The sequence below is a fragment of the Poecilia reticulata genome, linkage group LG19 (assembly GCF_000633615.1).
Source record: "Poecilia reticulata strain Guanapo linkage group LG19, Guppy_female_1.0+MT, whole genome shotgun sequence".
Taxonomy (NCBI): domain Eukaryota; kingdom Metazoa; phylum Chordata; class Actinopteri; order Cyprinodontiformes; family Poeciliidae; genus Poecilia; species Poecilia reticulata.
Window position 1 is genome coordinate 21774871 of NC_024349.1, and position 12487 is coordinate 21787357.

General features: G+C 37.2%; 1 protein-coding gene across 1 annotated transcript in view; it reads left to right on the forward strand.

Annotated features, from left to right (window-relative positions):
* The window catches only part of abcc3 (ATP-binding cassette, sub-family C (CFTR/MRP), member 3), a 64319-nt gene that overhangs the window by 18217 nt on the left and 33615 nt on the right, over positions 1 to 12487 (forward strand). The window contains exons 2-6 of the mRNA XM_017310712.1: positions 2498 to 2674; positions 3810 to 3935; positions 5956 to 6093; positions 11375 to 11500; positions 11595 to 11656. Of these exons, the coding sequence (XP_017166201.1) occupies positions 2498 to 2674; positions 3810 to 3935; positions 5956 to 6093; positions 11375 to 11500; positions 11595 to 11656 (629 nt within the window). The remainder of the gene's footprint in view (positions 1 to 2497; positions 2675 to 3809; positions 3936 to 5955; positions 6094 to 11374; positions 11501 to 11594; positions 11657 to 12487) is intronic.

Here is a 12487-nt window from a genome sequence, read left to right on the forward strand (position 1 = left end):
TTGAACACTCATTGATTTCTTCTAAGTAAGAGGCACAACTTTATATTAAGGTTAACATTTTTCAAGTCTGAAAAATCTCGAAGTCAGACACAGTGCAGTTAAAAGTATTCTTGTTTTGTTCTCAAAATGAAAATAGGAGAAAAAGTAATAAGAATCTTGAATTGCACAGCTGATTTAGAGTTCAGTAGAAAACTTATTTGCTCAATTGCATATTTGTTTTGCTTTGATTAGTAAAATCTTTACTTGGAGACTGTTTGTTTTATAGTTTACATACGGGGTTCCCCAAGGCTCAGTCCTTTTAGCCCTCTTATTAAACATCTACTACTGCAAGTTATAAAAGAAAATAAGATTATAAGACAGCTGAAACACTGAGCTCCTTTAAATTAATACTAACAACCCGCCTGTCTACAGTTGCTTTGAACCATAAAAAATGGATTATTGATTAACACATTTGAACACTTTGAATGACCCTTTTTTCAGAAATGTTTGATTTGATGGTTATCTTTGCATTCAGATTTGTTTAATAATCTGAAATGTTTGTGTCACAAAAAACAAACAAAAAAAATCTGAAAAAAATCTTAATTCTTTTTACAGTGTGGTGACTACAGTATATCCACTGTACACAATTGTACACAGAGGTCAGATCCAGATTCACGACGGGGGCAAATATTGATTTTTTATTTTCTTTAAGTGCCTCAGGCAACCCAAATGTTGGCCTTCAGAGCCAGTGGACAGTGTCTTTTTTAATATCGTTAAGCACTCTTTGAAATATTGGATATTTTTAATAGCACTCTTGCATTAAATCTTTTAATACCACTCTTGTACATTTAAGAGGCAACAAATAACTGTTTACTGAAATCGCTACGGGGAGCAGATGAAGACAGATTCTTCATCTCGTATTAGAAGGATRGTGTGTCAGATTCCTGCAGCTTTGGTTGCTTCTCTTCAGTCTGAAGCATTTTGAAGGTTATTTCTAATAAAGATGAGAAATACCTAATCAATTCTAGTAAAATGTCTTTTCGTGTCTTTTTATGAGTGTAAATTCAATAAATAGAAAGTTGCCACTGGAAGAAATGTAGAATGTTTAGGTCCATATTGTCCACCCTAGTTGTTAGTTGTCAAAGTCAGTTCAAAATGTCTCCTTTCCTCACCTCAAGAAGTTGTGTAGGAATCTGCAAAGGGCCAAAATATTCCTACAGGTAATAGGAATGCACGTCAGGCATGAAAGGAGCTCCACAATGTAAACCTGATCCTCCAGCTGCTACTGTGTTTTGAAAAGCATTCATGACCTTTGAACTTTCTTGCATCCGCTACAAACTTGAATGTGTTTGAGTGGGTTTTATGTCACAGAGCAAAAAGAAGTTGAAAAGAAAATAATTCATGGTTTCATAAATGTTTTTAGGACGCGTTCACACCAAACCGTTTAGTCCGCTTTAATCGAACTCTAGTTGTTTGCCTACAAAGTCTGAGCTGCCTACAAACCTTGGTCTTGGTTCAGTTGAAGTGAACTCTGGTTCTGTTTGAATGCCTATCTGAACRCAAAGTGGACCAGAGACCTGCTCCAAAAGCAGGAAGCAGAGTCTAGCACAGGGCATTATGGGTAAATTTAACCAAAACAAACGAGTCCGACGCTAGCGGGAGAAATGGCCTGTGGTCTTTTACAAACCAATCCAATCCTACACAAGCTAAAATCGGATGTCACTCCACATTTGTTTACATTTTGTGATTAAGGAAGCCGCCCTCATGTTTTCCTCAGCGGTTTTTGTGTCGTTTCCTTCTGTGGATCTGTATACAGCGCCACCACAGATGCGGAGGTGATCAGGTTTTTGACGAGTTTAGCTTGCAGTGTGAAAGCGAACCGCATCAGCTGAAAATGTAACAAATGTCGCAATTTTGGTCCCCAATAAAAACGCTCAGAGACTTTGACAACTCAAATGATAAGTAAACGAAGTTCCTCTGCATGTATTTTAATTTGAGATGTTCTCAGAGCTTCGTTATAGAACATTAGTGAACAGGYAGCACCATGAAGACAAAGGAATAAAACAGACATTTAAAGAATAATAGTTGTGAAGAAGCTTTGTTTATAAAATGATAATCCAGACTTTGTCATCWGAAAATAGAAAAAAGAATCAACTTGWACTCACACTGAGGTTTATGGTTGTAAGGTGACAAAATGTGGTGAAGTTCAAGAGCTATGAACACTTTTTGGAGGGAGGAAGTCTGTTGCTCCTTGACTCCAGGCACTGAGGAAAGTTTTGTTGGGCTTCTGGTGCAACAAAGTAACAACTGAGATGTTTTTGCTCASKATTACTTTGTTTTCCTTTACTTTATCTAAAAAATTAACCATAACCGTGTTGTTTAATCTCTCTGACTCTGATTCAGTCTATTTTGAAGCTTCTGTCCTGTCCAGTGAGATGACCCAGGTGTTGTAATCTGGAGTTTTTCTTTTTTGAGGCGCCCTGTTGTGTGAACTAACCAATCATCTGGTCCTCTGCAGGAACCCAACCAGACGTTCCACGCGGACCTGCCCGACCTCTCCGAGTGTTTCCAGCTGTCCGTCCTGGCATGGCTGCCCTGCGTCTTCCTGTGGGTAGCCTCTCCGGCCTACATCTACTACCTGAAGAAGAGCAGCCGAGGGTACATCATGATGTCGCTGCTGAACAGGTTCAAAACAGTAAGTGGGACATTGTCGCATTAAATAAGATCTTAAGGGAAAAAAACGGTTAATAGTTCATTAATATAGGAAGGAGCTCGACCATGGAGGAGCCTGAAACTTAAAGTCCAGATTTCTGAATCGACAGCGTTCGTACAGGTGCTTGAAATGCTTGATTTAAATKAGGTGTTTTCAAGGTTTGGAGTCCATGAAAGTGTGTGATTTTCGAAGTGTGCCTTTTTGTAACAAAGTGCCATCAAATGTTTGATTAAAATTTTATATTTTATTTAGAGTTGAAACCAGATATTTTCATACACTGAATGAAAACACACACATTTTTTTCCTCACTGTCAGAAGTTAAATAAGACAATTGTTTTCTTGTTTCAGGTAATTTAGAATTACCAAAATGATTTCTATTTGCTAAAAGCCAGAAAACGTTGAGAGAACGTTAAAAAATACATATTTTTAAATGTATATTGTGTTTAAGTACTTAATTTGAACTCTAAGATAATTTACCTTATCATGATTTGTTTGGATTGTTTCAATGTAATGAATATTTATTGCTCCTAGTGGCTCAACGATTTATTAATCTGTGTATTTGAAAAAAATGTTGGCTTATATTTTAATTAGGTTATTGAAATTGTAAAATTTTTGCTTTGTTCTTGGACCAAGTGAGAGAATTTTCAAAACAAAACTGTGTTTTAGCTTTCTTTGTCCCTGCAATGTAGGGTACTACCACAGGAATAAATGATGTCATTTAATAGTGAATTGAATCTGTCATTTTTAATTAATTTATTCTGTTTTCATCTCCAAAGTGTGGTGCTGGAAAGGTTTGAAAACTTACCTTGAAAATGCTTGAAAAGTGCTTGAACTTTACTATTGGATAAGTGTATTCATAAACAATAGAAACTRTTAAAAAGTGTGTTTAATTTTAATTCACATGCACCTTTGATCTGTAAAACAGAACAGGTGAAGTAAAGGAAGGCTTCACTCAAATCGTCACACCACAGACAAATAAAAACTAAATAATCAACTTCCCGTTTTTCCCACTCGGAAGTGAACTGCTGAACTCTTCTCTCCTGTTTCTCCCACCTCTTCTTTGTTTTTCTGTTGTTTCATTTGTTTTATTCTCACTCTGCTTTTCCTTTTCCCTCAGGCGTTCGGCTTGTTGCTCTGGATCGTGTGCTGGGCCGACCTCTTCTACACATTTTACGAGCTGCAGGAGGGTCAGTCCCCACCCCCCATCTATTTCATCACCCCGCTGGTGCTCGGCATCACCATGGTAAGGAACGTGCAGCGTAGCATGGGTCAAAGAGCGACAGCTTTACAAAAGGCCATTCATGGACTGTATGTCCTGCAGCATAGGGGTTGTACATTTATTTTTGCATATGCAAATTCAAAGTGTGGAGCACACATCTGTGATGCTGTCGCAGTGATAACAGATGGGACCAGCAGCACTCCCTACAGATTTTTTTAAAAATTAAGAATGCAGGTTTCGTCTCGTATGAAAATGATATGCTAGCTATTGTTCTAACAAACTTTGTTAGCATAAGATTGTTGTGCTCTAACGCAGCAGTGTCATGTGGAGCTGAATTTCATGCAGCTCCCCTGTGGTTAAGCATTCAAGCTGGTATCCAGCGGTGAAGGCAGCCAAACCTTCTGTTTTTATAGGAAAACGTATAAATGTGAAGGCAAACAACTCGTCTCGTCGTTCATTTCATGGGAACCTGTTGCAGAATTTGCTGTAAGAATGTCATGTCAGGGCAGACACTTAGAAAGTCTTAAATTAAGACTTTCGTACCTTAATATATAACTAAAATTAAGAMCTTAAATTGTCTTAAATTCATATAAAAAAAAAAGTAAGTTGGCCTTAAATACATTAATCGCAGGTCTTAAATTTTCCTGACTATTTAATCTCATATATTCTATATATTCTTGTGTGGCTTTTCTTTCAAGCAAAAGTTTGAGACGCATGCAAACATTTTTATTGCGTTCTTTGACTTGAGGCTAACCTTGCTAGCTAGCTAGCTTTTTTTGTGTGTTTTTAACAGGTAAATGGAAAGTTATCTCCAGTTGTCTGAACAAAGTTCGTACATTTCTGTGAATATTTAGTTCTTAAATTTAATTCATAATGGTCTTAAAAAGGTTTTAAAAAGTCTTAAATTTGACTTTGTGAAATATGCAGAGACCCGGGTTACAAGACAAACTGAAAGAATTAAAGTAAGGAAACGATCACTGRCAATACTTTCAGCATAATCATGAAGGTGAAACATAAAAACACTGCAGTCATTACTTTAGTGCAGAGATGGAAGAAATTAAAATACTTTCAGCAGTTTTTTTGTGACAAATACTTCAGTGTTCAGTTTAACTCTGAGAAGAAAGACGTTTTTCTTTTATGTTAAACTAGTTAGATTTGCACATATTGAGTTAATTTTAAAAAATGATAGAAAACACTTGTTGAATTGCAGCAGTCTGTCATATTTTGTGAAGCAGAATTACAATAAATGTTAATGTCTAGCTACTGGTTTGCTTGGGTTCGTTCTCGCCACATTTACATGTTTTTACATATGTTTTTGGTTAATGGGTGTGATTTTTAAAAAATCTAATTCCGACTGATGGAGGCTGCAGACGACCTGAGGTTGAGACGGAGGACAGCTGAATATAAATGCGCTCTTGTTTCTCTGAGTYGTAACGGAAAGAATGCGCTGATCTCTGGAGGAACATCACCATCAGATGTCATAAAGATCATTAACTAATCATTGCAGCCCTTTTCTTTCTTCAAGACCTGCTCCAGTATTTAACCTTCTCCCATCTGATCTTAGCAAATCATGATGTTCTGATTTGATCCATGGTCACTAATCTTCTGTTTGCTGTGACTTTTCTTTTTTTCCTGTTTTGCAAAAGCATCAGTAAATCCGACATTTAAGCCCAAAGATATCCACTTTCCCATCTGATCTCTGATAAAGGCTCACAGTTTAATATAAAGTCGTAGTCCGTAATCTCGGATCACRGCTAGTTTCGGTTCCCCCTGCGGCTCTGRCTCCAGSATTTAGCAGCGATGGAGCGCTAAAAAGGCTCAGATGAACAGCTCAGATAATCCGTACACTTCAGAAGAGCTGCGCCGGTTTACGGCAATTCCAGAAAATTTGTGGATTAACGGGAGTCTGACCCGATGTTTGATGGAAAACAGATTGTAATCAGAATGCAGTCAGAGTGCAGCTCACCTAACGCGACCTCCGCCGCTCTGCTCCGGCTAATATAAAACTCAGTTTCTCCTTTTTTTCCTCCTCTTCCTSTCTCAGCTGCTGGCCACGTTYCTGATCCAGTACGAGAGGTTACACGGGGTCCAGTCCTCGGGGGTCCTCTTCATCTTCTGGTTCCTGTCCGTACTGTGCGCCATCGTGCCTTTCCGCTCCAAGATCCTGAAGGCCTCCAGCCAAGTAAGAGTGCAGACCACCTCAATAGTTTTGGGGTTTTTCATTATAGTTTAGTTGTATTTYGCTGTTACTTTTTGACTAATTCGGTTAGTTTTAATTRGTTTTTAGAGTAGGATTGCTAGTTTTCTATTAAACATTGTTTAGTTTGAGTTTTTTTATTCTTTGACCTTGGTAGCTAGCTAGCTAACAATAAGTTACCTGTAGCTTCAAGTCAAAGAACACAATGAAAACGATTGCGTGTGACTCAATCTTTTGCCTTTTTAAAATTCTGCACCTAAAAATTAACCAAAGTATTGCATTGTGATTATGCATGCATCGGTTCAGTAATAAATATTTAACAGAAGATCATTTTTTAACAAAATGGATTCAATTATTGTTAAACAACTGATTGACTCTCGTGTTTTTTTCCAACTTTTGCTGTTTCGATTTTGTAGACTGGCGTTCGGGCCGTCAGGAGGACCACTGAGTGACGTAATTTACTTAGTTTATATGTGCACTACATAGCTCCAGCTAGTTGTAGTTTTTCCCTCATTAATCAATCAATCATATTTTATTTGTATAGCACATTTCAGCAGCAAGGCATTTCAAAGTGCTTTACATAATTAAAATAAAAAGAGCATGTGACATTGAATAAACGGTGAGAGAGATAAAAAAAAAAAGATTAAAAAAGATAAAAACCTTAAAACCCGCACCCCTTTTAGGACTTCAGTTAAACGTCGTTTAACTGGGACTAACCCTCTGGGACTTTAGTCAAAAACACCGTTTGACAAGGACTCTAACCTCTAGGTTTTTAGTTGAAACGCCGTCAACTGGGACTCTAAACCCTGTAGGACTTTATTTAGTTAAACATCGTTTTACTGGGACGTTTTCATTAAAAGGTAAACAGTGACAGAGAAATAAAAAGAAATTAATAAATGGATAAAAAGTAAAGATAAAAACATCTAAAACATCGAAGACATCAAAACCCGCACTCTAACCCTAATTTAGCCATAAGCAACTCTAAACAGGTGGGTTTTAAGTTTAGATTTAAAGGCACCCAGTGTTTCAGTTGTTTTGAAGTTTTCTGAAAGTTTGTTTMAAATCTGTGGTGCATAGAAACTGAATGCTGCTTCTCCCCGTTTGGTTCTGGTTCTGGGGATGCAGAGCAGCCCAGTACCAGAAGATCTGAGGGGTCTAGATGGTTGGTACAGCAATAACAGATCTTTAATGTATTGTGGTGCTAAACAGTTCAGTGATTTATATACTAACAACACTATTTTAAAGTCTCTTCTTTGAGCTACAGGGAGCCAGTGTAGGGACTTTAAGTACTGCTTTTATTCATTTCAGTTCACGAAAATGTTTTCTCAATTTCAGCTTTTGTCAGTTTTAGTCTAATAACTTTGCTCTGCAGCTCCTAACTGTGCCAAATCTGCCTTTTTTTTATTTCTTTTTTGTTCTCTGCAGTCTTTTACATAATGCACCACTCAGACTCCCAAGTCGTTTCAGGTCACTTGATCACTGCCTGTGTGTTGTTTTTGGGAGCTGCTGTGGTGTTTACAGTGAGTAGATGTTTCAGCAGGGGTCGGCTCAGGGCAACACTAAGCACAGGGAGCAGAATACTGGACTTGTTGTTCCTGGCGGCTCACTTACAGCGTGCGCGCCGCGCCGACTCCGCATCAAATGAACCCGCAGGCTGCGAGACGGGCAGGAAGTGTGAAAAAGAAATGACAACAAACTGCAACTCGTGTGTTGGAAGCAGGAAGGCATGCGCTTTAATTCCAGTGACGCAGGTCATTACATGGCTGAGTTCTTAGATTGTTGCCTTTCAGCGCTGTAAGCTCCTCAGCTAGCTGAGTTTGAGACTTTCCCGGGGAAAAGAGCAGAAGGACGAGTGACCTAATAAATACGACCGCTTCAAAGGAAAGAAACGTTGTTTTTTTCCTGTTCTTTTAAAAAAAAGCACAGGTTTTGTTGAAAATTCATCCACAACATGGCAGCGCATACATATCAACTGTAATAACAGGATATGATACAGTATATATTTATGGAGTTGTACTGGTTATTTTAAGCAAGCGGTGACTGTCGTGCTCAAACTTTTTTGTACATTTGTGTCTTATTAAAGCCACAAGCTTACAGGCCCATTCAATAAATGTAAATGTTCAACAGTTCAATTATTTTAGGAACTTTATTACTAAGTGAAACACTTTATATAGAGTCATCACACACAGATGTTTTAAAGCCTTTATAGAAAAACAATCACATAAGAAGAAGTTATTGAGCTTGTTTTAATTTATYACGCGATAAATTGATTTGCTGCCACAGGCTTACATGACATTTAACTGCTGAAAGCCCGAATAAAGGTTGTTATTTTTAAAAGATACTTTTAATCTGTCGAATGAGCCTCAGCTAAATGTAGAGATWTTTAAAATATCGCTGTACATTGTCGGATATGTTCTTGGGAATACAGTAGGGTGATTGACAGCGCAAAGACCCTCCTCCTGGTTCTGATTGGTTGTTTCTGGTTAGGTGTGTTTCTGCAGATGGCCGTAGGAGGAGGTGGAAAGGCTTGATTTCCTCCCCCCCGCCCCCACAGATTATTAGTTTCATATTATACCGTCATAGTGACACGTTTAACAAACATGTAAAAAGCATTTTTTGAMAAATAAAAAAATAAAGTTAAATACTGCAGTGAGACTGGACGAAGAGCGTCTGTGAACATCAGTCGTCAAGTCTTAGTTTCTCTGCTTAAATAAAGCAACCCCTCAGCATGATGCTGCCACCACCTTTTCTAAATGTAACATGCCAAAACATCCGTTTTTTWAATATTTATGGCACTTTACTCACAGAGCTCTGTGTGCTGTTTTCTCCAACTATTTTGGAATGAGATGATACAGTAAAAACAAAAAACAAAAAAAACACTTCCAGGATTATTGGTGTCCCTGTGTTGAGTTTTAGGACCCAGATTTTCACCAGATTATATTTTCTCACAGTCGTACAACTTTCCCAGCATTTATGACTGGTTAAAACCAACATGCTAGCTAAGAAAGTAGTAAAAATGCTGAGAAAACCAATACAAAACAATAGAAAACCAGCGTAGCAGATGAAGACTTTCACCCACCACGTCTTCATCTTCATTCTTTATATGGACAGAAACCCGTTTGATGCACACGGCTGAAGATGATAGTTACTTTTAGGAATGTAAGCACTTTCTACTAGACGACATAAACAGTAAACATTTGAGTCATCACCCGTTCTAACATCTGAGAGGTTGTTAATGATTCAAGTCTCTCTTCTGACAGATGAGCAGAATCCCCAATCAGGAGAGAAACASATGACTTTAAACATGGTCTAACCACTWTGGGGCCCCGAAAAAAAATCCCCCGAAACCAGACTCAAAGTTTGACTCTGCTGTGACGCAGCGTCGCAGCTAAATGTTCATTTACGGGTCATAAAGCATGAGTCGGTGCAGCGTAGGCGTTTTCCAGGTCAGYGTTGTTCGCACTGCWGGAGGCTTTGCTCCTCTGCTCTCTCTGGCATCGCCGCTTGCTTTTTGTGTGAAGGTTTGAGCTCGTGTTTAAATACCCGAGCTATTGGATTAAGCTCCATAATCAGAGGAGGCTTTGCCCCCAGCTAACCTGTTTATAAGGTTAATATTCTCATTCTGACCTATACAGGAAAACAAGTATGGGCCGCCGTGAGATTTCCATGTTAGGCTGGTAAAAAAAAAGCCGTACTTTCAAAAAAGTGTATGACATGAAATAATAATAGATTTTAATTAAAACAAAAATATATATTTCTATTGCTGCTAAATGCTAAACATATTTATTAATTATTGGAAGAATAAAATGTTTTCATTTAATTTTGATACCTAGACTGAAGCTTATTATAAACTTATTAGCCACTTTCAAGTGTCTATAAGATGCAGAATGTTGTATTTTGTTGCTGCTCTTCTCTTTATAGAGTGACACATGCATTATTCAGGCTTTCTGCTCTGATGAATCATCAGTTAGCTGCTCAACACGCACTGCGGCTTTAAAACAGCTTTACATTAAAAACAGTCACCGTCGTTTCGTTTTCACACGACTTTCGTTTTCGGTTATTTGATTTGTCTGAGGCCGCAATATGCAATTAATCAATCAGGGTTTCCCTCACTGTATCATAAGCCTGGAGGGCCACCAGGCTTTACTTGTGCTCCCACCAGGCTTGGTATTGCTTATTTATTTAACTCTCTTTAAAATGTTAGCATTTTTTACAACTTTATAGTTGGTGTTCAGGTATTAATCTTCTAATCTTTCAATGACACATAATTATCAAGAGATATTTTAAAATTTCCTGTCGACTTTAAACATTTTTTAACTCAGAAACTCGACRGGCCACTGGATGAATGCATCCAACCACCAGTCGTGGCAAGATTTCTGGGGGGAAACCTGAGCAAATAATCACGATAAATGAAAATGATTAATTTTTTTTGAAATGCAGAGATTTCAAATTCTGTTTTATTTGAAGTTTCGGTTGTGTGTGTTTTTTAAAAATTTCCCTTCTATTTGTTTTGTTTTATTTCGGATATTTAAAATGTCTTCCAGTGTGGAGTGTTATGTGCAAAATTAAAGTTTATTTTGGGATTCCTACAGGTGCTTGAAATCCTTNTATTAATCTTCTAATCTTTCAATGACACATAATTATCAAGAGATATTTTAAAATTTCCTGTCGACTTTAAACATTTTTTAACTCAGAAACTCGACGGGCCACTGGATGAATGCATCCAACCACCAGTCGTGGCAAGATTTCTGGGGGGAAACCTGAGCAAATAATCACGATAAATGAAAATGATTAATTTTTTTTGAAATGCAGAGATTTCAAATTCTGTTTTATTTGAAGTTTCGGTTGTGTGTGTTTTTTTAAAAATTTCCCTTCTATTTGTTTTGTTTTATTTCGGATATTTAAAATGTCTTCCAGTGTGGAGTGTTATGTGCAAAATTAAAGTTTATTTTGGGATTCCTACAGGTGCTTGAAATCCTTSAATTTCAATTTGGCGTTGTCAAGGTTTGGAAAGTTATTGGTTTCTGTATGAAGTCCTTCGAAATGCTTGATATTGAAACTGCACAGTTTTGTAATAAAGTGGAATCTAACGTTTGTCTAAACGCCCAAATTTGGAAACTTGGTTATTAACCAGACATTTTCATACACTTAATATAAAGACACAAACACATTTTTTTTCTCTGTCTGAAGTTAAATCAGACTAAGCTTATTTTATTCTGGATAAATAATTGATAGTATTTCTTTTTCCTTTTTTTGTGCATTTCAGGCCGGCGTTTCGGACAAGCTGCGCTTCACCTCCTTCTACTTCTACTTCGGTCTGATCCTCCTAGAGCTCATCCTCTGCTGCTTGAATGAGAAACCTCCTCTCTTCTCCAATGTGGTCACTGACCCTGTGAGTCCCACACGTTGCAGCATTATGCAGCATGTTTATGTCTTATATATATTTAACTGCCCTGACTTGAGTTCCTCTTTTGATTTATCCTCAGAATCCGTGCCCTGAAACTACAGCAGGCTTTCTGTCCACCGTGACCTTCTGGTGGTTCACAAGGTGGGCCGCTGCTTCTTTTTGTTTTTTGTGATATGATTTTATAATGATTCTGAAATCTATCATCTCTGTTTAGTTTGAAGTAACTACAATATTTCAGAATTAGAAAATAAAAGGTTGAATATTTCTGCTTTATTTATTYAGCTTTGMGCAGCAGCTCTGTTTTTAACAAATCCAAGTTAAAAACCAAACCTTCTGCTGAGTGAAACTGTGTTGAAATATCTAAATTCAGATTGGCAACTTGTTAATTTGCTAAAGAAGGAGAAATACAGACAAACTTTAATGTAACAGTACATTATAATTAATTTCTCATATCTTTTTTTGGACTGATTCTATTGGTTTCTATGGGGGACTGAAGAAAACAAATTCAACAGTTTAGAGGTTTTAAAGAGTTTTATTAGCTACTATATCAAATTTATTATCATAATAACTTTTCTGACCAATTGTGACGCCATATTATGTCCTGTAATTGATCGTTTTGTCTATTCCTTGACTGACTTCTCATTCATGCTGGAAAACACACAGCCCATAACCACCAAGCTTTAGAAATTATTATTAGTGTTCATGCATCCTTAAAAAGTTTTAAATTTATGTATCTAAAAGCAAGACCTTAAAATGTCTTGAATTCATTTTTTAAAGAAAATATAATTTGTTCGTCACAGGTCTTAAATTTGGTCGTCTTGTATATTCTACATAGATAAAAAAAAACAAAAAAAAAAACTTTTTTCTTTCGGGACTTTTCTGTCAGGCAAAGGTTTGAGTTGCACTCAGACATCTTCATTGTGATTTGTGGCTGCAGACATTTGAGTATACCAATAATCCAATGCTAGCTAT